Consider the following 24,683-nt stretch of genomic DNA (forward strand, 5'->3'; position numbering starts at 1 on the left):
AGTTTGGGGTTGCGAAGCCTATGTAAAGAAGTTACAACCGGACAAGCTAGAACCCAAAGCGGAGAAATGCGTCTTCATAGGATACCCTAAGGAAACTATAGGGTACACTTTCTATCACAAATCCGAAGGCAAAATCTTTGTTGCTAAGAACGGAACCTTTCTTGAGAAAGAATTTCTCACTAAAGAAGTGACTGGAAGAAAAGTAGAACTCGATGAGATTGATGAATCTATACTCGTTGATCGGAGTAGCGCGAGTACCGGAAGTTGTACCTGTACCGCCTACACCGGCAACGAGAGGAAGCTAATGATAATGATCATGAAACTTCGAACGAGGAAACTATCGAACCTCGCAGATCGACAAGGGAACGTGCCACTCCTGATTGGTATGATCCTTGTCTAAATGTCATGATTGTAGATAACAATGATGAGGACCCTGCGACGTATGAAGAAGCGATGATGAGCCCGGATTCCAACAAATGGCAAGAAGCCATGAAATCCGAAATGGGATCCATGTATGATAACAAAGTATGGACTTTGGTAGACTTACTCGATAGCCGAAAGGCTGTCGAGAATAAATGGATCTTCAAGAGAAAAACAGATGCTGATGGTAATATTACTGTCTATAAAGCTCGACTTGTCGCAAAGGGTTTCCGACAAATTCAAGGAGTTGACTACGATGAGACTTTCTCACTCGTAGCGAAGCTAAAATCTGTGAGGATTTTGTTAGCAATAGCTGCATTTTTCGATTATGAGATTTGGCGAGATGGATGTCAAAACGGCGTTCCTTAATGGAGATATTGAGGAAGAGTTGTATATGGTACAACCCAAAGGTTTTGTCGATCCTAAAAATGTCGACAAAGTATGCAAACTTCAGCGTTCAATCTATGGACTGAAGCAAGCATCAAGAAGTTGGAACCGACGCTTTGATAAGGTGATCAAAGACTTCGGGTTTATACGAGTGTCATGGAGAGGCTCGTATTTACAAGAAAGTGAGTGGGAGCTACGTAGCATTCCCGATATTATATGTAGATGACATATTATTGATCGGGAATGATATAGAACTATTAAGCAGTGTTAAGGGTTATTTGAATAATAGTTTTTCAATGAAAGACCTTGGTGAAGCATCGTATATATTAGGCATCAAGATTTATAGAGATAGATCAAGACGCCTAATAGGGCTATCACAGAGTACATATCTGGACAAGATTCTAAAGAAGTTTAGAATGGACGAAAGTAAGAAAGGGTTCTTACCTATGTTACCGGGCAAGGTATTGAGTAAAACTCAAGGACCGGCTACGGCAGAAGAAAGAGAAAGGATGTGTAACATCCCCTATGCCTCGGCGAGTAGGATCTATCATGTATGCCATGCTATGTACTAGACCGGATATAGCACATGCTCGTTAGTTTGACTAGCAGATATCAAAGTGATCCGGGAATGGAACACTGGACAGCGGTCAAGAATATCCTGAAGTACTTGAAAAGAACTAAGGATATGTTTCTTTGTTATGGAGGTGACCAAGAGCTCGTTGTAAACGGTTACACCGATGCAAGTTGGAACACTGATCCTGATGACTCTAAGTCACAATCTGGGTACGTGTTTATATTGAATGGTGCTGCAAGATAGGTCGGGCAAGCTCGAAGCGGTGCACGGTGGCGAAGTCTTCAACGGAATCGAGTACATAGCGGCTTCGGAGGCTTCATCGAAGCGGTATGGATGAAGAGGTTCATTGTAGAGCTCGGTGTGGTTCCTAGTGCATTGGACCCATTAATCATTTACTCGTGATAACATGGGTGCCATCGCCAATGCACAAGAGCCAAGGTCACACAAGAGGCTGAAGCATATCAAGCTGCGTTACCACTCGATTCGCGAGTACATCGAAGATGGAGAAGTAAAGATTTGCAAAGTACACACTGATCCGAATGTAGCAGATCCGTTGACTAAAGCTCTCCCTAGGGCAAAGCATGACCAACACCAGAATGCCATGGGTGTTAGGTATATTACAATGTAATCTAGATTATTGACTCTAGTGCAAGTGGGAGACTGAAGGAGATATGCCCTAGAGGCAATAATAAAGTGGTTATTATTTATATCTTTATGTTTATGATAAATGTTTATATATCATGCTAGAATTGTATTAACCGAAACATTAGTACATGTGTGATATGTAGACAAACAAGAAGTCCCTAGTATGCCTCTTAAACTAGCTTGTTGATTAATGGATGATTAGTTTCATAATCATGAACATTGGATGTTATTAATAACAAGGTTATGTCATTGTGTGAATGATATAATGGACACACCCAATTAAGCGTAGCATAAGATCTCGTCATTAAGTTATTTGCTATAAGCTTTCGATACATAGTTACCTAGTCCTTATGACCATGAGATCATGTAAATCACTTATACCGGAAAGGTACTTTGATTACACCAAACACCACTGCGTAAATGGGTGGCTATAAAGGTGGGATTAAGTATCCGGAAAGTATGAGTTGAGGCATATGGATCAACAGTGGGATTTGTCCATCCCGATGACGGATAGATATACTCCGGGCCCTCTCGGTGGAATGTCGTCTAATGTCTTGCAAGCATATGAATGAGTTCATAAGAGACCACATACCACGGTACGAGTAAAGAGTACTTGTCAGAGACGAGGTTGAACAAGGTATAGAGTGATACCGAAGATCAAACCTCGGACAAGTAAAATATCGCGAGACAAAGGGAATTGGTAATATATGTGTATGGTTCATTCGATCACTAAAGTCATCGTTGAATATGTGGGAGCCATTATGGATCTCCAGATCCCGCTATTGGTTATTGGTCGGAGTGAGTACTCAACCATGTCCGCATAGTTCTCGAACCGTAGGGTGACACACTTAAAGTTGGATGTTGAAATGGTAGCACTTGAATTATGGAATGGAGTTCGAATATTTGTTCGGAGTCCCGGATGAGATCCCGGACATCACGAGGAGTTCCGGAATGGTCCGGAGAATAAGATTCATATATAGGATGTCATTTTATGTGAAATAAAATGTCGCGGAAGGTTCTATGGAAGGTTCTAGAAGGTTCTAGAAAAGTCCGGAAGAAACCACCAAGGAAGGTGGAGTCCACAAGGGACTCCACCTCCATGGCCGGCCAGCCCTAGATGGGGTGGAGTCCCAAGTGGACTCCACCATAGGGGGCCGGCCACCCCCACATGGGAGGTGGGAATCCCACCTTTGGGTGGGAGTCCTAGTTGGGCTAGGTTTGCCCCTCCTATGGAAGGTTTTGGTTTCGGGTCTTATTCGAAGACTTGGACACCAACACTTGGGATCCACCTATATAATGAGGGGCCAAGGGAGGGGGCCGGCCACCCCAAGACCATAAGCTGGCCGCCCCCATAGAGTGGCCGGCCACCCCTCCCAAACCCTAGCCAAGCTCCTCCACTCCATATTGCCCGCATTGCTTAGCGAAGCTCCGCCGGACTTCTACACCGCCACCGACACCACGCCGTCGTGCCGTCGGATTCAAGAGGAGCTACTACTTCCGCTGCCCGCTGGAACGGGGAGGTGGACGTCGTCTTCATCAACAACCGAACGTGTGACCGAGTACGGAGGTGCTGCCCGTTCGTGGCGCCGGAACCGATCGTGATCAAGATCTTCTACGCGCTTTTGCAAGCGGCAAGTGATCGTCTACCGCAGCAACAAGAGCCTCATCTTGTAGGCTTTGGAATCTCTTCAAGGGTGAGACTCGATACCCCCTCGTTGCTACCGTCTTCTAGATTGCATCTTGGCTTGGATTGCGTGTTCGCCGTAGGAAAATTTTTGTTTTCTATGCAACGTTATCCTACAACTTTTTCATACTAATCCTTCTCTTGTCTTCTTTAATACATAAAAGGTCATATTTTGCACAAATTTTGAGTTGAGATTTTTCATGTTGGCAAAGTACAACATTATCAACATCTAGGAATTTATTTTCATATTTGTTTTGATCTTTTTTCAAAAGGGCCCATGGAGACTGAGCTCCATTTGTCCACACCCAACAAAGTATGATGACTTTGTCATACTAATCCTTCTCTTGTCTACTTTAATACATAAAAGATCATATTTTGCACAAATTTTAGTAGGGTTCGTGTCATAGAACATAGTACATCCATATGCATAAAATAAGCAGTATTTATAAACTCTAACGTGCATATTATATGCAAAATATGCATTCATATGCAAGTTCATAGCTTAGTTCTCTAGAGAGTCTGTGTATGTCCGAATTTTTAGTTGAATACAGCACAAAGAACTGAATCATCGCTTAATCTTCGGTAGATATAAATTAGTTTTTTCTTGTATAGTTTCAAACTTCTATATACTGACATTGTGATTTGTAAAAAATATTAACAGCTCTATGGATTTGCATACGCGGGGCCATTCGGCCACTTATTCCACAAGCTTATGGACTGGATTTTCAAGGGGAAGAAAGGAAGAGAAACTGCAGCCAATAAGGCACTTGTCTTGTATCTTGGTATTTTGTCATGAATAATGCTGATCTTATGCAGCTCAATTAATTACATGGTACCTCTTGGACGCAGATTTTTGGCTCTCGGGTGCGCCAGAACCCGTTTTCAACAATAAATTTCTAAAAAATACTAAAATTAATTATAAAAAATCGGTATAAATCATGTGTGTAGAGAATGTATTCAGGTATGGACATGTCAAGTTTGAACCGAAAATATGAAAGTATGTAACCTACACAAAAATAACAAATCATACTGTTTACAGTATAAGAAGTACACGTACACTATTTACAGTATAACAAAGTTCAGTTTTCTCTTTTTTGTGTAGGTCACATACGGTCGTATTTTTCTTGAAAATTTCCACAGGCAAGTATCAAGGTGGCATATACACGCGTGAATTATTTCAAAAAATTTCTAAAATATTTAAATCGCAATTTTCAAAAACTTTGAAACCAGGTGCGCTGGCCCCAGGTGCTCCACCATATTTTCGGGTACCTCTTGCACTATATATGCAGGTCATAGTGGAGCAGCTAACTGCATCACCACTGAACAACTTGTTGTTCATGGTATATTATGGTTTGGTGGTCGAAGGTATTCAGTGCGATATCTTGCTATCCAATATATGGAGTATATACGTCTCTATACTTACATATACTTAACTGTTCAAATTCTCCTTTTTGTAACTAATGCATATCAAAGAGTTCTTTTTTCATTTGCATGTACCAACATCAGATGAAATAATATTCATAAAATTTCAGGGAGGCCATATGAGCAAGTAAAGAGAAAGATCAAGAACGACTACGCCAACATCCAGTTGACATCTTGGAAGGTACTAACTACCTTCTATTCATCACCTATTTTGGTTTTGTTTTCTGTCAATATATTGTTCAATCTGTTTTCTGATCATCTAAACAAAATACAAGGCAAATAGTGTATAGTACTAACATATATATACCACAATTATTGTGCAGTTCCGACCAATCGTTAGCTGGATCAACTACGAGTACGTGCCGCTCCAGCACCGAGTTCTCTTCGCCAGCTCGGTCGCATCATGCTGGTGAGGCCTCTGAGTTTAATCTGTCCGTCGATTCTTTTTGGCAATTTTTAACTACCGGTAATGCTTGATGAGCTCACTGAGCTCAAACCCCTCCTATATCCGCTATATGGAATAAAAGTTTTGGTATACTGTGTGCTAAGTATTCTTGATCAATAAACTTTTCCTAATAGAATTCTCATAATAAAATATGAGAATTCTATTAGGAAAAGTGGAGTCTTCTTGCAATAAAACTTACCACTTACATCTATTTTCTCCAAAATAATTGGTTTAAGGTTAGTAAATCCTATTAATAAGAGCATAAAGACTTTCATTCCATAAAAAAATTCCATTTTATTTTGATTGAAAAAATGTAATTTTAGGGAGAAACTAATTAGAAAAAAAAATTAGTTCTATATTGCAACTTATAAAAGAGGAGTTCCAAGTCTTTCAAGCGGTGTTTCCGGTTTGGATTTACAACCAATTGCAGGGCAGTGTTTCTGAACCTGAAAGCAGCAAGATCATCCTCGTTGCCGGCCACTAGCAAGAATGCATAAAGGAGGAAGGGCTACTCTGGTACGGTGCAGTAGCGCTGCAATATATATCTTGGCTTAGCCAATAGTGTTTCGATCATTTTGTTTCCTTTCATCACTTGATTTGTATGTGAACCACTTGGCTTCAAAAACATTCTTGATTCCAACTTTCACGGGGAGAGGACAGCAGCTGTCTCAAAACTCCACCATCCATGCATGATGCATCCACGCAGGGAATATATGCTTATCTAGCCAGTTGTTCAATAAAAAGTAGAGAGATGAAATATCATGATAACCAAAAAGAGAGAATATATACGAAAGGTAAATTAGGTCCATCGGTGTGATTTGTTCTTTGCCTGCTCGGTTTGGATTCGATTCCGCGGCCATGGCTTGCAACCAATCGTCCACCGATCAATGCTTATCACGGTCAGTAAAACTTACAAAATTTCAGCCATCCCTTTTGGTCCTTTTGAAGAAAAGAATTTGCATCTTCGATTGATGTCCCTTGCAAGCTTCCACCATAGCTATGATTGAGACAAGAACGAAAGGAAGCAAAAACAATTGACTACGAGCAGCAAAGAGAGTACTAAAAAGATCTTGCAGACAAATTTTCGGGCCTTGGGAATTTTTCTAATATGTACATATATTTGTTCACCGATTCAGCTATGCACAATGGCATGAGCATCATCCAGTCACAGGTCTTGCAGCCCTCCACCTTCAGCTTCAGGGGAGTATAGTATAGGTAACTGTTATTACACATCCACACATACGGCACAAAACTAAGCACCAGGGTAAAACCAAAATTAGCTTGGCTAAACGCGTACATTAACCTTACTTAGCTCCTTAATCACCGAGCAAGGAACTCCGGCGTGTCAGAAGGACAGGAGGAGGTCGTCGTCGAGCTGGGCGGCGTCGGCAGCAGCGGTGGCGATGGCCGGCTGGGAAAGCATGTGCACGACCTCGCGCATGGTGGGCCGGGCCGTGCTAGCCTCCTCGACGCACGCGATGGCCACGTCGTAGAGGCCCACCAGCAGCGGCACCGGCTCGGGGGACAGGCGGCGGTCGGCGACGGCGAGGACGGCAGCGGCGGAGTCGGGGAGCTCCGCGGTTACCTTGCGAACCCAGTGCACGATGTCGACGCCGTCGCCGAAGCTGCCGACAGGGCGGCGCCCCGTGATGAGCTCCAGCAGCACCACGCCGAAGCTGTACACGTCGCTCTTCTCGTCCACCCGCAGCGTGTAGGCGTACTCTGCAACGTCAGACGGTGATCATCATCGGTTAATCAGCCAGGATTATACAGTATAGGTCTACTAATCATGGTTAGCTGAAGCAGAAGCATGTAATCATCCAGCGACAGAAACTATCTGAATTGCTGACTAGGCTGATCACCAAGGGTCCGAGATATATCTCCATGATTAAGTGCAAAAGGAGATCTTTGTCCTGTCTTTTGTTAGAGAGGACACAGGGCAGTTAACAACAAGATCTTCCAGGTCGAGACAAATTTATTAGTCCATTACTATGCTAGGATCCAAGAGACAGGTTCAGGACAAACAGACACAAGCAGCAACCACTAATCACTGTGCCAATGCAACTATCCCAGCTCAAATCTTTGTCCTCTCTCTAGTTGACCTTTGCACATGGCAACAAGAACAGGGCCGGTGTGGGTTGTAGTAGTACTGAAAAACTAAGCTAAAATCCAAGAACAAGAAAGTACAGGTTGCAGTTCAGGTAGGGTCAGTGGGGTGTGCATTCCAGATTGAATGTGCTGATTGAAATTTGTTTGTAAGATTCAGATGAGAACAAGAGGAATTTTGTTCTTTAACTAGATTTTGCCATAACTCTGAATCAAGAATTCTGCTCATGAATTAGATTTTGCTATGGTGCAGAGATTCAGTGACAGAGTGTTATACCTGGCGCGATGTAGCCGTAGGATCCGGCGATGGCGGACATGCACTCGGAGGCGCCGCCGCCGGCACCCCCGCCGCCGCCGAGGAACTTGGCGAGTCCGAAGTCGGCGACGTGGGCCTCGAACCCGGAGTCGAGGAGGATGTTGTTGGACTTGACGTCGCGGTGGATGATCCTGGGCGCGCAGTCATGGTGGAGGTAGCAGAGGCCGCGCGCGGCCTCGAGCGCGACCCTGGCGCGGGCCTCCCAGCCGAGGTGGCCGCCCTTGCCGCCGTGGAGCATCTCCCCGAGCGAGCCGTTGGGCATGTACTCGTAGAGCAGCAGGTTGGTCTCGCGGTTGGAGACGAAGCCGAGCAGGCGCACGATGTTGCGGTGCCGGATCCGCCCCAGCGTGCCCACCTCCGCCGAGAAGCCCCGGTCGCCGCCCACGCCGCGGCCGACCAGGCGCTTGATGGCGAGCTCGGCGCCCGTGTGCGTCACGCCGTGGTAGACGATTCCCGCGCCGCCCTTGCCGATGATGTTGTCCTCCTTGAGGCACTCGACCACGTCGTCTGCGGAGAAGTCGAGCTTCTGGAACACCGTCATCTTCCAGGCTCCAGAACGACGCCGCGCCGCCTCGCGCCACGCCTCGCACCCTTTCCGCCCGCCGAGGAAGGCCGCCACGAGCGCGGCGAGCACGGCGGCGAGGCACACCAGCATCTTCTTGGAGTCCCAGCGACGCAGGGACATGAGCCCCGCGCCGGCGCCGGAGCCGAGGTCGCCGCACGCGAGCGCGTCATCGGCCGCGGCGAGCGGCCCGCCGCAGAGGCCGGGGTTGCCGACGAAGGAGCTCTCGTTGAACACCAGGAACTGGCCCTGCATCGGCACGGCGCCGGAGAGCGCGTTGTAGGACACGTCGAGCGTGGTGAGGCTGGTCATGTTGGACATGCCCGGCGGGAGCTCCCCGGAGAGCGCGTTGCGCGACACGTTGAGCGTGCAGAGGATCTTGAGCGAGGTGACGGCCCCGGGTATCTCCCCCGTGAGGCGGTTGCGGCTGGCGTCGACGGCGGCGAGCGCCGCGCAGCGCGTGAGCTCCGGCGGGATGGCGCCCGTGAGCGCGTTGCCGCTGACGTTGAGCCGGGACAGGTTCCTCAGCCGGCCGAGCTCCGGCGGGAGCGCGCCCGAGAAGTTGTTGCACTCGAGCGACAGCGTCTGCAGCGCCGGCAGGTTGCCGATTGAGGCTGGAATCCTGCCGCCGATCATGTTGTTGCCTAGTAGAAGCATCCCGATCTTGCCGCCGCCGATCACGTCGGGCAGCGTGCCCGAGAGCAGGTTGTCGGTGAGCTCCAGCATGTTGGCCTGCGGCAGGTCGAAGAGGCCCGGCGGCACGGGCCCGCTGAGGAAGTTCTTGCTGAGGCGCACGCGCGTGAGGGTCTTGCACCCGCCGAGGGACGGCGGGATGGGGCCGAAGAATCCGTTGTCCATGAGCACGAGCGTCTCGAGCATGCGCCCGTCGCAGAGGCCCTCCGGGACGGGGCCGGTGAGGTGGTTTGTGGTGACGTCGAGCGTCTTGAGCCGCTTGTTTTTCCCGAGGTTCGCGGGGAGGGCGCCCGTGAGGTTGTTCTCCCACAGCTGCAGCACCTCGAGCTGCGGCAGGTCGCCGATGAAGGCCGGGATGCCGCCGCGGAGGTGGTTGCGGAAGAGGTTGAGGAGCTTGAGGCTGGTGAGTTTGGCGAGGCTGGCCGAGCTGCGGCGGGATGGGGCCGGTGAGGTTGCAGCTGCTCATGTCGAGCCGGCGGAGGTTTGTTAGGTTGCCGAGTTCCGGCGGGATGGGGCCGGAGTACTGGTTGTAGTAGCCGAGGTAGAGGTCTTCGAGGAGGGCGAGGCTGGCGAGGGTGGTGGGGATGGCGCCGGAGAGCGCGTTGCCGTTGAGGCCGAGGTAGCGGAGGGAGGAGAGGTGGCCGTAGGTGGGCGGGATCGGGCCGGAGAAGTAGTTGCCGCCGAGCTGGAGGTAGGTGAGGGTGGCGGCGTGGGCGGTGGTGAAGGGCGGCAGCGGGCCGGTGAGGTTGTTGTTGTAGCAGTCGAGGAGGGCGAGGGAGGGGAAGTAGGGGGCGGTGGTGGGGGCGGGGAAGGGGCCGGAGAGGTTGTTGTTGGAGAGGTTGAGGTGGCGGAGGGAGGGCAGGGCGGGGAGGGTGGCGGGGACGTGGCCGGGCAGGGCGCAGGCGGCGATGGTGAGGTTGGTGAGGGCGTCGAGGAGGGCGAGCTCCGGCGGGAGCGTGCCGGCGTGGAGCGGGAGGGCCGTGAGGTTGAGGGAGATGACCCGGGCGGTGGCGGCGTCGCAGGTGACGCCGGTGAAGGCGCAGTGGGCGGGCGAGGTGGCGGCGGGGTCCCAGTCTTGGAGGATTGCCGGTGTGGCGGCGGGGTTGGGCACCAGGGCGGATTTGAGCTTGCCCAGCGCGTAGATGTCGCGGTCCGGCGATGCAGACGACGAGGAGGCCGACAGGAGGAGGAGGAGCACGGTGAGGAGGATGGGTGGAGGCATTGTGCCGGCGGCGGCGCGGCGGGGTGTGTGGAGAGCGAGCAGAGGAGGCGGGAATAAAAGGGAAAACGGAGGTGGTGGAACAGGGAATGAGAATTTGGAATGGATTCGGACGAGTCGAGTGGAGGCGCAACACCAGCAGTGCCGTTGGCGATGGGTCAACGAGCGAGAAAGGCTGTGGAGTGACGGGTAATAGTAGTGTGGGGAGTGTCAGTGAGTGAGAGGAAGTGCAGTTAATACAGGCTGACTAACGGAGGCGTACTGTACTTGTAGCTCCTGCCGCTGCTGCGGCTGCGGCTGCTACGCTACGGGGAGTAGTGCGTGGTCTGGATTTGGACGGGACGGGACAAGGGACGGCCATCATCTGGCTACGTTGCAGCTGCAGGATGGCTGTAATCACTCTACGGGCCATTTGTTTCATGGCCAAGCTCTGGTGGTGTGGTGACCTAAATCTGGCAGTTCGCATCTCTCTTCAGTCTTCGGCGTGAGCCCAGGGTCCTCATTTCCAGCCGCGGCGGAGCCTGCGCACATCTGCGGCGGCTTCCGGCCGTGTCCATCGTCCGCCATGACGGAGGTAAGGGGAAACTCCCCTGCTCTACCGTAGTGTTTGATTCATGTTGGTAGAACTAGTTGGGTTCGATGAGACCGTTCATAATGCATAGGTCTTGTTTGAGTAGACCGACCAGCTCCAGCTTGTGCATCGCGCCGCAGCACCCATCGTTTGCATACAATCCTGGATCCTGATGGCGCACAAGAGAGCGGTTAGGCATGCTGCTTTTTCTCGTGTGACTTACGGTCCTATGTTGCAACGAGATCAGGAGAGGATTGCCAACGTAAACTACATGTACAACTGCAACGATGTAGAGGCTATCCAGATGCTTCGGATGAGAAGAGCTCATTTCTATGCACTTGTTAAAACGTTCAGGGAGAGAGGACTGCTAGTTGATACCATCCACGCGTCTGTCGAAGAACAAGTCACAATGTTTCTTCATATCGTGGGTCATAACCATAGGTTCAGCATAGCACTTTCAGGCGATCCACGGAGACTATCTCTCGGTACTTACAGCAGCTGTTGTACACAATTGGGGAGCTAAGAGTTGAAATGATCAAGCCAGCATCAACGAACACACCAGCCAAGATCAAGAACAGCTACATGTGGTTCACCTATTTCAGGGTGAGTACAAAATCGTGTTCCTTGTACCTATCAGATGTGTGGTACTGTCAGAAACATGATTGTGCTAAAAAAATTACAGGATTGCATTGGGGCTATTGATGGTACTCATGTCACTGCAAAGGTACCGAGATCAATGTCTGCAGCATTTCGCGGGAGGAAGCACTACACCAGCCAGAACGTGCTGGCAGTTGTGGGTTTTGATATGAAGTTCACCTACGTGCTTGCTGCGTGGGAGGGCTCAGCTCATGATCCGAGCATCCTGGCCGACAGCTTGTCAAGGCCTGATGGGTTGCAAATCCATGACGGTAAGTTCTACCTTGGAGATGCTGGATATGCATGCCGACCTAGAATTCTATCTCCCTTCACGAAAACAAGGTACCACCTCAACGAGTTCTCTGCGAAGCACCGACCTCTGAATGCGAGAGAGTTGTTCAATCTGAGACACTCAAGCCTTAGAGTCACCATTGAGAGGTTCTTTGCTGCATTGAAGAACAGGTTCAAGGTCCTTGACCAGAAACCATTCCACAAGTTTGACACTCAAGTAAAGTTGGTCCTTGCTTGCTGCATTCTTCACAACTGGATCCTAGGTTGGGGCGAGGATGAGTTCTTCGAAGAGGTTGTCAATTTTGATGAAGTAGAGACCCATGGCGTGGAAGCAGGCGAGAATGATGCCTGAAAGGTGAAGAGGCAAGAGTGGGCAGACGCAATGTGGGAAGCCAGAGGCAACACCACCATCTGAGAAGAAGAAGTGAAGAAGAACCCCTCTTTGATCCCCCGTTTCTCGAACCCCAATTTGATCCCCATATGTTGAACTACCCCGTGATGATAAACCGCCATTCGTAGTAGCTAGGGAGCATCGTGTTATGAACTACCATTCGTAATAGCTAGGGCTGATTTCCTGAACTGATATGCTTCGTAAGTTTGCAATTGTCATGAACTGTGATTTATCTGTGATGGGAGGTGAGAGCATGGTAAGGCTACCCGTTGTAGAGAAGAGGTAACTTAGGCATGCCTGGATGGTACCAAACAGGCCTAATCTCATCTCCATCGAGATTTGGACTTGCCTGCAGGCAAACAAACAGAACTCATTTTTGGCCCAACCGATGCAGCCTGACCTACCAAACAACAGGTAAATTTTGGCCCGTGGCTGGTTTTCGACGCGCAAGTGTGCTTGCACCGCTGCGCTAGTGAGCCACGAATCAGGCCTAGGCTACCAAATGCGCCCCTAGGGCATATCTTCCGACCTATCCTTTTCAATAGTAGGATTTTAAAAACATGAAAATGAGATATCATTCAGTGCAGTACTCTCGGGTTGCTCCCGAGCGGGCGACCCGGGAAGAACCCCAGCGCTGGTGGCCTCGATCCCCCCACCCCGTCGCCGATGTTAGAGGTCCTGTCGGGCGAAGCTCGGGTGGTGAAAGTAGCGGGGCCTTCTCCCTCGCACACAGGCTGTACTCTCCACTAACGGGGCAGGGCGACGATTTGGCGGCGAGGAGCTTCGGGATCCCGGTGGACATGAGCAATTTATATGAGCGTTTAGTATCACGAGATGAGCCCCACCATCCACGTCATGAATCCATGGTACTGTAGCTTGCGTCTTAGCCATTCGCCTATGCCCATCGTTGACAAGAGGAAGCGACTAGTAGAACCAAAATTGCTTTATCCTCTTCCCGTCATACCACTCCCTCCATTCCATCGAAATTCAAGCCTCAAACCTTAACCTTCCTTCTATAAATACGAGGAGGGGAGAGCCTGCCGCGTGCGGCTAGCCGCGACCGACCGACTTAGACTTTGATCTTTGTCGAGGAGAGGAGAGGAGAGGAGAGGAGAGGCCAGCCACGCTTGTCAAGGAGAACGAGCTAGGCGAGGGTTGGCAAGGACTTTAGGCGACCGTGTGGCTGTGTTGAACGCGAATGAGCTCCGCCCTCACGGCCGTCCAAGTGCAAGCACATGGAGATGAAGAGGAAGATGCTGCAAGCACATGGAGATGGAGGGAAGGAGCACTAGTCGTGCGAGCCGGGCAGCAGCAGCAGGTACTCTTGATCCCCTTTTCTTGTTATGGCCAAATTACCCAAACATAATGGGTGCGAGCCGGGCAGTTATATAATTCCGGTTTCTTCACTCGCTCGCCCAGTTTTAGCTGCAGGGCCATCGTCGTCGTCCAGAGCATTTCATTCCTAGCTACTACCCTGCGAGTGAGTGAGCGGGAGGCCATGGCGGGGGAGGCGTACATGAAGCAGCTCCGTGCGCACCCGCTCCGCACCAAGGCCGTCAGCTCTGGTGTGCTCGCCGGCTGCAGTGACGCCATCGCCCAGAAGATCGCCGGCGCTAAGAAGCTCCAGCTTAGAAGGCTCCTCCTCATAACGGTACCTGCTACGGCTACTGCCACCTTGTTTGCTCTAGCCGCTTTCTAGCTTGCTTTAGTTTACTGCACGATCCGGGTCAGAGCACCTAGAGTTAGTAGCACGAATGAATGTGTTAACCAACATGCAAATCTTGAGGTTTTAGTTCAAAGAAATATACTAATTTAGTAGCAACACTTCCACACTATTATGTAATATAAGAGACAAAACAAGAATCGCAGGAGCAGGAACACCACCGGGGATTAATATTTCGATAAAACTTCGATGGCCTTTCGAATGTATATTCGTCGAAAATTCTAGATTAGATTCTGAAAAAACAATTGATGTTATTAAAAAAGACATTTAAAGTTAATGAAATTAGGACGAAATAATTCTCAAACTTCAAAAGAAAATGGAGATTCTGGTGGATTTTGAAAAAAAAAATCAAACCAAAATTGAAAACACCGAACACCAGCCCACTTGTTATATACATTTTGTGAATTTGAAAAAAATCATACATGTACATTATGCTATAGTACACCAGCGTTTGCAAAAACATCATACAAAAGTATGATTACTTTGCCATACTAACGCTTCTTTTTTATTTTTTATTCATAAAAGGTCATATTTTGCATATTGTTTGTAGGTATTTGTTGTCACAAAACGTAGTACACCCATGGAAATCCATTTTGGCTCATAGGCAATGGCGGACGCAGGAAAAAACTGGAGGGGGCACACCTCCAAAAAAAAAAATTGCGCCCCCAAATTGTGAAAAACCTTTACATATTGAACAATGTATAAGAAAAAAAAACTCCCAAAAAAGTGAAAAGCCTTTAGCAAAAAAAAATTTGCCCCCACCCCCAAATGTGAAAAACTTTTGCGCCATTCTTCATACTAACGGTGTTGAAGAAGATGCAATCTTCTTTGATACTTGTTTATGTAGCACAATTTCGCTCTTCCTCTTCATTTTTACACAATTGAAACATTAGTAATTTACAAATCAGTCATACACACACTGAGGATTTAACACGGATACAGAGAGAAATGAGAATTCAGTGCGATATCTTGCTACCAATATATGGAGTATATACGTCTCTATACTTACATATACTTAACTGTTCAAATTCTCCTTTTTGTAACTAATGCATATCAAAGAGTTCTTTTTTCATTTGCATGTACTAACATCAGATGAAATAATATTCATAAAATTTCAGGGAGGCCATATGAGCAAGTAAAGAGATTCTGGTGGACGAAATAATTCTCAAACTTCAAAAGAAAATGGAGATTCTGGTGGATTTTGAAAAAAAAAATCAAACCAAAATTGAAAACACCGAACACCAGCCCACTTGTTATATACATTTTGTGAATTTGAAAAAAAATCATACATGTACATTATGCTATAGTACACCAGCGTTTGCAAAAACATCATACAAAAGTATGATTACTTTGCCATACTAACGCTTCTTTTTTATTTTTTATTCATAAAAGGTCATATTTTGCATATTGTTTGTAGGTATTTGTTGTCACAAAACGTAGTACACCCATGGAAATCCATTTTGGCTCGTAGGCAGTGGTGGACGCAGGAAAAAACTGGAGGGGGGCACACCTCCAAAAATAAAAATTTACGCCCCCAAATTGTGAAAAACCTTTACCTATTGAACAATGTATAAGAAAAAAAAACTCCCAAAAAAGTGAAAAGCCTTTAGCAAAAAAAAATTTTTGCCCCCACACCCAAATGTGAAAAACTTTTGCGCCATTCTTCATACTAACGGTGTAGAAGAAGATGCAATCTTCTTTGATACTTGTTTATGTAGCGCAATTTCGCTCCTCCTCTTCATTTTTACACAATTGAAACATTAGTAATTTACAAATCAGTCATACACACACTGAGGATTTAACACGGATACAGAGAGAAATGAGAATTCGGGCTCACCACGCTCACTGCTGGTCATCGGCGGGAAGAGCACTTAGAGCAGGGGTCCAGGGGAGAGAGGCGGCCGGCGGGATGAGGTGGGGGGCGAGGCCGAGCCGGCGAGCCAGGGAGCGGGCGGGAAGAGGGACTGAGGGAGTCCGGTGAAACGCAGACGCGGTGAAGCCGGTGGGCGAGCGTTGGGCCGAGAGGCGAATTGAGGTAGCGGACGGAGGCAGCGCAGGGGCTGCGGCAGCCGGGCGGGCGGCGGTCGGGGCGGTCGGGGCTCGGGGAATCGCCGTCAGTCCATGAATCGCGTGGGCAACTGGGCGAGCAGGTGTGACCGCCGTTCGCGACTCCGCGTGAGGCCGTTCTGGCTAATTGGCCTTTTGTCCAATGGGGTACTACATTTTCTTCCAGGAAATGTGGGTGGGCCATCCCCCCCCCCCCCCGCTGGGTCCGCCCATGCTCATAGGACAGATTCTCCCATTGTGAAACAACATATTTTTTAAAAGACAATATGTTGTTCCGCAAAAAAATACTTTCTAAAGATTTATTTTCAGCATGTTTTGAACATTTTAAAATACGATTTTCATAATGGGATCATCTACTACCATGAGCCATCTACTTCCATGAGCCAAAACGACAGTTAGGTGCAGAAAATCTGCATTCATATGCGAGTTCATCTCCTTGTTCGCTAGAGAGACTAGTCTATGTTTAATACAACACAAAGAACTTAAGCAACTCTTACACCTCTTTAGACACCATCAGTTTTGTCTTGTTTAGTTGCTAACTTATGCACTTTGGCGTTGTGATTTGGTAAACAAATTGACAGCTCTATGGGTTTGCGTACGCGGGGCCATTCGGCCATTTCTTCCACAAGCTTATGGACTGGATTTTCAAGGGGAAGAAAGGAAGAGAAACTGCAGCCAATAAGGCACTTGTCTTGTATCTTGGCATATTGTCATGAATAATGCTGATCTTATGCAGCTCCACTAATTACCTGGTACCTCTTGCACTATATATGCAGGTCATAGTGGAGCAGCTAACTGCATCCCCATTGAATAACTTGTTGTTCATGGTATATTACGGTTTAGTAGTCGAAGGTATTCACTGCGATATGCTATCCAGTATACAATATACATGCGTCTCTACGGTTACATATACATAACTGTTCAAATTATCCTTCCTCCATAACACATACATATGAAGAGTTCTTTTTTCATCCGTATGTACCAACATCAGATGAAATAATATTCATAAAATTTTAGGGAGGCCGTATGAGCAAGTGAAGAGCAAGATAAAGAAGGACTACGCCAACATCCAGTTGACCTCTTGGAAGGTGTACTACTACCTTCTATTCCTCACCTAATTTTGTGTTTTGCTTTATGTCAATATATTGCTAAGTCTGTTTTCTACTCATCTAAACAAAATACAAGCCAAATAGTCACATATATACCACAATTTCCGTGCAGTTGCGACCAATTGTTAGCTGGATCAACTACGAGTACGTGCCGCTCCAGCACCGAGTTCTCTTCGCCAGCTCCGTCGCATCATGCTGGTGAGGCCTCTGAGTTCAATCTGTCCGTCGATTCTTTTTGGCAATTTTTAACTACCGGTAATGCTTGATGAGCTCACTGAGATGGTTTGGATTTACAACCAATTGCAGGGCAGTGTTTCTGAACCTGAAAGCGGCAAGATCATCGTCGTCGCCGGCCGCTAGCAAGAATGCATAAAGGAGGAAGGGCTACTCTAGTGCAGTAGCGCTGCAATATATATCTTGGCTTAGCCACTAGTGTTTCGATCATTTTCTGTCCTTTCGTCACTTGATTTGTATGTGAACCACTTGTCTTCAAAAACATTCTTGATTCCAACTTTCACGAGGAGAGGACAGCAGCTGTCTCAAAACTCCACCATCCATGCATGATACATCCACGCAGGGAATATATGCTTATCTAGCCAGTTGTTCAATAAAAAGTAGAGAGATGAAATATCATGATAACTAAAAAGAGAGAATATATACGAAAGACAAATTAGGTCCACCGGTGTGATTTGTTCTTTGCCTGCTCGGTTTCGATTCGATTCCGTGGCGATGACTTGCACTCATTCATCCACTGATCGATCCTTATCAGTTATCACCATCAGTAAAACTTACAAAGTTTCAGCCATCCCTTTTGGTCCTTTCGAAGAAAAGAATTTGCCTTTCCGATCGTCTCTTGCTTGCTTCCACCATATCAACGATCAATAGAAGAACAAAAGGATGCAAAAAACAATTGACTACGTACGAACAGCAAAGAGAATATAAAAAGATCTTGGAAATATATACTACAGGAGCAAATATTTGGTCTTGGGAATTTTACTAATATGTACATATATTAGTTCACCGATTCAGCTATGCACAATGGCATCAGCATCATCCAGTCACAGGTTTTGCAGCCCTCCACCTTCAGCTTCAGGGGAGTATAGTATAGGTAATTGTTATTACACATCCACACGTACGGCACAAAACTAAGCACCAGGTAAACCAAAATTAGCACAGCTAAACGCGTACATTAACCTTAGGAACTCCGGCGTGTCAAAAGGACAGGAGGAGGTTGTCGTCGGGCTGGGCAGCATCGGCAGCAGCGGTGGCGATGGCCGGCTGGGAAAGCATGTGCACGACCTCCCGCATGGTGGGCCGGGCCGTGCTAGCCTCCTCAACGCACGCGGTGGCCACGTCGTAGAGGCCCACAAGCAGCGGCACGGGCTCGGGGGACAGGCGGCGGTCGGCGACGGCGAGGACAGCCGCGGCGGTGTTGGGCAGCTCCGTGGTGACCTTGCGGACCCAGTGCACAATGTCGACGCCGTCGCCGAAGCTGCCGACGGGGCGGCGCCCCGTGATGAGCTCCAGCAGCACCACGCCGAAGCTGTACACGTCGCTCTTCTCGTCCACACGCAAAGTGTACGCGTACTCTGCCACGTCAGATGGCAAATTCATTAGTCAGACAGAACTATATTTACATTCTTCTAATCATGCTAGTGTGAGGCAGTTCATATAATCAGACACACAAAACTAGCTGGAATGCTGACCAGTGGGTCCAAGACAGATATCCCTATCATTGATCACGCTTAAGCGAGGCACAAGCTCATAATCAGCCAGACAAAAAACTATCTGGATTGATGATGAGTCCAGGATATCCACGTTCTTAAATGCAAGAGGAAATCTCTGTCTTGTCTCTTGTTGGCATATGTTAAACACAGATGGCAACAAGATCTTCCAAGAAACAGGGGCAGGACAAATAGACACTACTAACAGCCACCACTAATCACTGTCCTGTCTCAAAAATTTGTCCTGTCTCTAGTTGACCTTTGCACATGGCAACAAGAACAGAGCCGGTGTGGGTGCAGACAGTACACTGAAAAACTAAGCTAAAATCCAAGAAGAAGAAAGTACAGGTGGGTCAGTGGAGTGTGCAGTTCAGTTGGCCTTCAGATAGAATATGTTGGATGAAATTTGGAGTAAAAGTTCTTGGTAATTTCTAGTACTACTATGTTGCCACAAGTTTTGAATCGACACTGTTCTTCAATTAGATTTTGCTATCCAGGGTGTGAATTTGCTATCCAGGGTGCGGACATGCATCATTGGTTAATCAGACAGGATTATAGCTCTAATAATCACGATTAAGTGAAGCAGAAGCACATAACCATCCAGAGACAAAAACTATCTGAATTGCTGACCAAGGGTCCAAGATATATCTCCATCATTAAGTGCAAAAGGAGATCTTTGTCCTGTCTTTTGTTGAGAGGACACAGGGCAGTTAACAAGAAGATCTTCCAGGTTGAGACAAATTTATTAGTAGTCCATAGTACTATGCTAGGATCCAAGAGACAAGTTCAGGAGACAAAAAGACACTAACAGCAGCCACTAATCCCCAGCTCAATTTTTTGTCCTCTCTTTGGTTGACTCTTGCACATGGCAACAAGATTCACAGGGCCGGTGTGGGTTGCAGATAGTACTGAAAAACTAAGCTAAAATCCAAGAGCAAGAAAGTACAGGTTGCAGTTCAGGTAGGGTCTTTGGGGTGTGCATTTCAGATAAAATTTGGCATAACTCTGAATCAACAACTCTGTTCCTCAATTAGATTTTGCTATACAGGGTGTGAATTTGTGGAACACGAAATGGTGCAGTGATCAGTGATTCAGTAGTAACAGATTTTGCTATCGAGGATGTGAATTTGTCGAATACCTGGCGCGATGTAGCCGTAGGAGCCTGCGATGGCGGACATGCACTCGGAGGCGCCGCCGCCGGCACCCGCGCCGCCGCCGAGGAACTTGGCGAGTCCGAAGTCGGCGACGTGGGCCTCGAACCCGGAGTCGAGGAGGATGTTGTTGGACTTGACGTCGCGGTGGATGATCCTGGGCGCGCAGTCATGGTGGAGGTAGCATAGCCCGCGCGCGGCCTCGAGCGCGACCCTGGCGCGGGCCTCCCAGCCGAGGTGGCCGCCTTTGCCGCCGTGCAGCATCTCCCCGAGCGAGCCGTTGGGCATGTACTCGTAGAGCAGCAGGTTGGTCTCGCGGTTGGAGACGAAGCCGAGGAGGCGCACGATGTTGCGGTGCCGGATCCGGCCCAGCGTGCCCACCTCCGCCGAGAAGCCGCGGTCGCCGCCCACGCCGCGGCCGACGAGGCGCTTGATGGCCAGCTCGGCGCCGGTGTGGGTGATGCCGTGGTAGACGATCCCCGCGCCGCCCTTGCCGATGATGTTGTCCTCCTTGAGGCACTCCACCACGTCGTCGGCGGAGAAGTCGAGCTTCTGGAACACCGTCATCTTCCAGGCTCCAGAACGACGCCGCGCCGCCTCGCGCCACGCCTCGCACCCTTTCCGCCCGCCGAGGAACGCCGCCACGAGCGCGGCGAGCACGGCCGCGAGGCACACCAGCATCTTCTTGGAGTCCCAGCGGCGGAGGGACATGAGCCCCGCGCCGGCGCCGGAGCCGAGGTCGCCGCACGCGAGCGCGTTATCGGCCGCGGCGAGCGGCCCGCCGCAGAGGCCGGGGTTGCCGACGAAGGAGCTCTCGTTGAACACCAGGAACTGGCCCTGCATGGGCACGGCGCCGGAGAGCGCGTTGTAGGAGACGTCGAGCGTGGTGAGGCTGGTCATGTTGGACATGCCCGGCGGGAGCTCGCCCGAGAGCGCGTTGCGCGACACGTTGAGCGTGCAGAGGATCTTGAGCGAGGTGACGGCCCCGGGGATCTCCCCCGTGAGGCGGTTGCGGCTGGCGTCGACGGCGGCGAGCGCGGCGCAGCGCGTGAGCTCCGGCGGGATGGCGCCCGTGAGCGCGTTGCCGCTGACGTTGAGCCGCGACAGGTTCCGCAGCCGGCCGAGCTCCGGCGGGAGCGCGCCCGAGAAGTTGTTGCACTCGAGCGACAGCGTCTGCAGCGCGGGGAGGTTGCCGATTGAGGCTGGAATCCTGCCGCCGATCATGTTGTTGCCGAGGAGCAGCATCCCGATCTTGTTCCCGCCGATGATGTCGGGGAGCGTGCCGGAGAGCAGGTTGTCGGTGAGCTCCAGCATGTTGGCCTGCGGGAGGTCGAAGAGCCCCGGCGGGACCGCGCCGGTGAGGAAGTTCTTGCTGAGGCGCACGCGCGTGATGGTCTTGCACCCGCCGAGGGAGTCCGGGATGGGGCCGAAGAAGCCGTTGTCCATGAGCACGAGCGTCTCGAGCCGGCGCCCGTCGCAGAGGCCCGGTGGGACGGGGCCGGTGAGGTGGTTGGTGGTGACGTCGAGCGTTTTCAGACGCCCGTTCTTGCCGAGGTCCGCGGGGAGCACGCCGGTGAGGTTGTTCTCCCACAGCTGCAGCACCTCGAGCTGCGGCAGGTCGCCGATGAACTCCGGGATGCCGCCGCGGAGGTGGTTGCGGAAGAGGTTGAGGAGCTTGAGGCTGGTGAGTTTGGCGAGGGTGGCGGGGATCTCGCCACCGAGGTCGTTGACGGAGAGGTCGAGCGACTGCATGCTGCGCATGTCGCCGAGCTCGGCCGGGATGTCGCCGGAGAGCCGGTTCCAGAGGAGGAAGAGCGTGTCGAGGTTCTGGAGCTGGCCGAGCTGCGGCGGGATGGGGCCGGTGAGGTTGCAGCTGCTCATGTCGAGCCGGCGGAGGTTTGTTAGGTTGCCGAGTTCCGGCGGGATGGGGCCGGAGTACTGGTTATAGTAGCCGAGGTAGAGGTCCTCGAGGAGGGTGAGGGCGGAGAGGGTTGTGGGGATGGCCCCGGACAGCGCGTTGCCGTTGAGGCCGAGGTAGCGGAGGGAGGCGAGTGCGCCGTAGGTGGAAGGGATCGGGCCGGAGAAGTAGTTGCCGCCGAGCTGGAGGTAGGTGAGGGTGGCGGCGTGCGGGGTGGAGAAGGGCGGCAGCGGGCCGGTGAGGTTGTTGTTGTAGCAGTCGAGGAGGGCGAGGGAGGGGAAGTATGGGGTTGTGGTGGTGGGGAAGGGGAAGGGGCCGGAGAGGTTGTTGTTGGAGAGGTTGAGGTGGCGGAGGGAGGGCAGGGCGGGGAGGGTGGCGGGGACGTGGCCGGGGAGCGCGCAGGCGGCGATGGTGAGGTTGGTGAGGGAGGTGAGGAGGGAGAGTTCCGGCGGGAGCGTGCCGGCGTGGAGCGGGAGGGCGGTGAGGTTGATGGCGGTGACACGTGAGGTGGCGGCGTCGCAGGTGACGCCGGTGAAGGCGCAGTGGGCGGGGGAGGTGGCAGTGGGGTCCCAGTCTTGGAGCAGCGTGGGTGTGGCGGCGGGGTTGGGCACGAGGGCGGATTTGAGCTTGCCCAGCGCGTAGATGTCGCGGTCGGGGGACGCCGACGACGAGGCCGACAGAAGGAGGAGGAGCATGGTGAGGAGGATGGGCGGAGGCATTGTGGCAGGCTGCGCCGGCGGCGGGGTGTGTGGAGAGCGAGCAGAGGAGTGGAGTGGAGGCGGGAATAAAAGGGGAAACGGAGGTGGTGGAATAGGGAATGAGAATTTGGAATGGATTCGGACGAGTGGCGGAACCGGATGCCGTTGGTGCTCTGCTGGTGTTGGGGTCAATGGGGAGTGACGGGTAGTAGTAGTGTGGGGAGTGTCAGTGAGTGAGAGGACGGGGCAGTTAATGCAGGCTGACTAACGGAGGCGTACTGTACTTGTAGCTCCTGCTCGTGCTGCTGCGGCTGCGGCTGCTACGCTACGGGGAGTAGTGCGTGGTCTGGGTTTGGACGGGACGGGACAAGGGGACGGCCATCATCTGGCTACGGTTGCAGCTGCAGGATGGCTGTAAGGCTGGTGCCAATGCATTATCCCACTATAGCCTCGCCACGTCAGCTTTTTCCTCACTTTCATCCCACTCTCACCTCACTCTCACTTCACGGTGCCAGTGCACGGGCTATTGGCCCAGCTCTCAGGGCATCTCCAACCGGGCGACCCAAACGGACGCGCTGGGCCGTCCGTTTTGGGCCGTTTGCGTGCCCGAGCGGACGCGCGGACAGCGCCCCGCGTCCGCGCGTCCGTTTGGGTCGCGCGGTGCGCCCAACGCGGCAGATTTGGGTCGCGGCGCCATATGGTATGTTTTTCTTGTAAATTCACTAGAAAAACGCAAAAAAATATTATATAAAATATATAAAATAGTACAAATGCTCAAAATGTATTACACATTACATAGTCCATGTAATCAAGGATAAAGTATTATTGAAATAAAATGAAAAACGATACAAATGCTCTAGGCTTCAGGATTTCCTTCATCATTGTTGTTTGCAGCATTGTTGCCTACGTGTTGCCACATGTGCTCGACCAAATCAGCCTGAAGCTGGTTGTGTACAGCTAGATCTCGAATTTCATGGTGCGCATGAAGAATGTCCCGCAATGATGCCGGAGCTCCTTGTCTGAGGAGTAACCAACTCTCCTTGGCCTTCCCAGTCAATATCAAAGAGTGAATCATCCCGCTCTACCTCAACAATCATGTTATGCATGATTACACAAGCGGTCATCACCTCCCACAGAGTTTGCACATCCCGGGCTACGGCAGGGTGTCTGACGATAGCCCAACGAGCTTGGAGGATGCCAAACGCCCGCTCGACATCTTTTCGGGCTGCCTCCTGCTCTTTGGCAAACCTTGCCTCGTGGATGAGCAGCGCAGCATCCGTGAAAAAATCGTCTTCTGACTCCTCTTCTGACGACGTGTCGATGAAGTTCTTGAAGTAGTACTCGTCGCCGCTGTCCACCATGATCTGAAAAGGGACACATTTTAGTTCGAGCATTTGACCGAACACCTCGCAGGCGGAGGCCATCCAAATGCTTCGTAGCGACTGCAGAAGCGGCCGTCTCGAACGACGTCCGGTCCGGATACGCGATGCGGAGAGAGCTCACCTCCGGCGGAAACGGCGCAGCCTGCGAACGGCGGGAGGTGTCGCGACGGTGAGAGGACAACAGCGCCGGCGGCGGCGTCCTCCGACTGCGCTACGACGCGGCGAAAGCGGCGCGGGATCTCGACCTATGCTTCCGCCCCCGCTTGCCGGCGTCTCGACGACGATGGCCGGCGGCGACGCGCTCCCAAATCGCCGGTCCGTGGGTGGCGGCGGAGCGGTGGGGAGATGTGGGCGACGGGCTTGTGTTTTGGGAGGCGGACGGGCGGGCCGGGGGCGGACAAGGGAGGACGCGAGCGACCCGGCCTTTCGCGTCCGCGGCCACGCAAACTCGTCCAAGATTTGGGCCGGGTTTGGGTCGTCCCGGACGCCGCGGCCATCCGTTTTAGGGATGGGTCCGCGCGCTGGGCCGCGGTTTTGTCCGTTTCGACC

The 24,683-nt window shown here is 50.8% G+C and overlaps 2 protein-coding genes and 1 pseudogene across 2 annotated transcripts; 1 reads left to right on the forward strand and 2 right to left on the reverse strand.

Annotated features, from left to right (window-relative positions):
- Window positions 1–6,658: 6,658 nt before the first annotated feature.
- On the reverse strand, window positions 6,659–10,476 carry LOC124662555 (annotated as a pseudogene).
- Window positions 10,477–13,560: 3,084 nt separating this feature from the next.
- On the forward strand, window positions 13,561–17,781 carry LOC124662566 (peroxisomal membrane protein PMP22-like). Its single transcript, XM_047200387.1, has 7 exons — window positions 13,561–13,680; window positions 13,747–14,013; window positions 16,734–16,835; window positions 16,929–17,004; window positions 17,170–17,240; window positions 17,374–17,459; window positions 17,568–17,781. Exons 1-7 carry the CDS (start codon window positions 13,561–13,563, stop codon window positions 17,632–17,634), a joined length of 789 nt encoding a protein of 262 aa, XP_047056343.1. The 3' UTR covers window positions 17,635–17,781.
- Window positions 17,782–18,198: 417 nt separating this feature from the next.
- LOC124662576 (leucine-rich repeat receptor-like kinase protein FLORAL ORGAN NUMBER1) lies at window positions 18,199–22,773 on the reverse strand. Its single transcript, XM_047200397.1, has 2 exons — window positions 20,124–22,773; window positions 18,199–18,850 (listed from the first exon to the last, which is right to left on the reverse strand). Exons 1-2 carry the CDS (start codon window positions 22,771–22,773, stop codon window positions 18,474–18,476), a joined length of 3,027 nt encoding a protein of 1,008 aa, XP_047056353.1. The 3' UTR covers window positions 18,199–18,473.
- Between the last annotated feature and the right edge of the window lie 1,910 nt (window positions 22,774–24,683).

Source organism: Lolium rigidum, chromosome 1 (genome assembly GCF_022539505.1).
Source record: "Lolium rigidum isolate FL_2022 chromosome 1, APGP_CSIRO_Lrig_0.1, whole genome shotgun sequence".
NCBI lineage: Eukaryota > Viridiplantae > Streptophyta > Magnoliopsida > Poales > Poaceae > Lolium > Lolium rigidum.

Coding starts and splice junctions, on each gene's coding strand:
- LOC124662566 (XM_047200387.1), top strand. CDS start 13,561: ATGAGCTCCGCCCTCACGGCCGTCCAAGTGCAAGCACATGGAGATGAA. Junction 13,681..13,746: donor GAGCCGGGCAGCAGCAGCAG/GTACTCTTGATC, acceptor CGAGCCGGGCAG/TTATATAATTCCGGTTTCTT. Junction 17,241..17,373: donor TCCAGTTGACCTCTTGGAAG/GTGTACTACTAC, acceptor ATTTCCGTGCAG/TTGCGACCAATTGTTAGCTG.
- LOC124662576 (XM_047200397.1), bottom strand. CDS start 22,773: ATGCCTCCGCCCATCCTCCTCACCATGCTCCTCCTCCTTCTGTCGGCC. Junction 18,851..20,123: donor CTACGGCTACATCGCGCCAG/GTATTCGACAAA, acceptor CTGACGTGGCAG/AGTACGCGTACACTTTGCGT.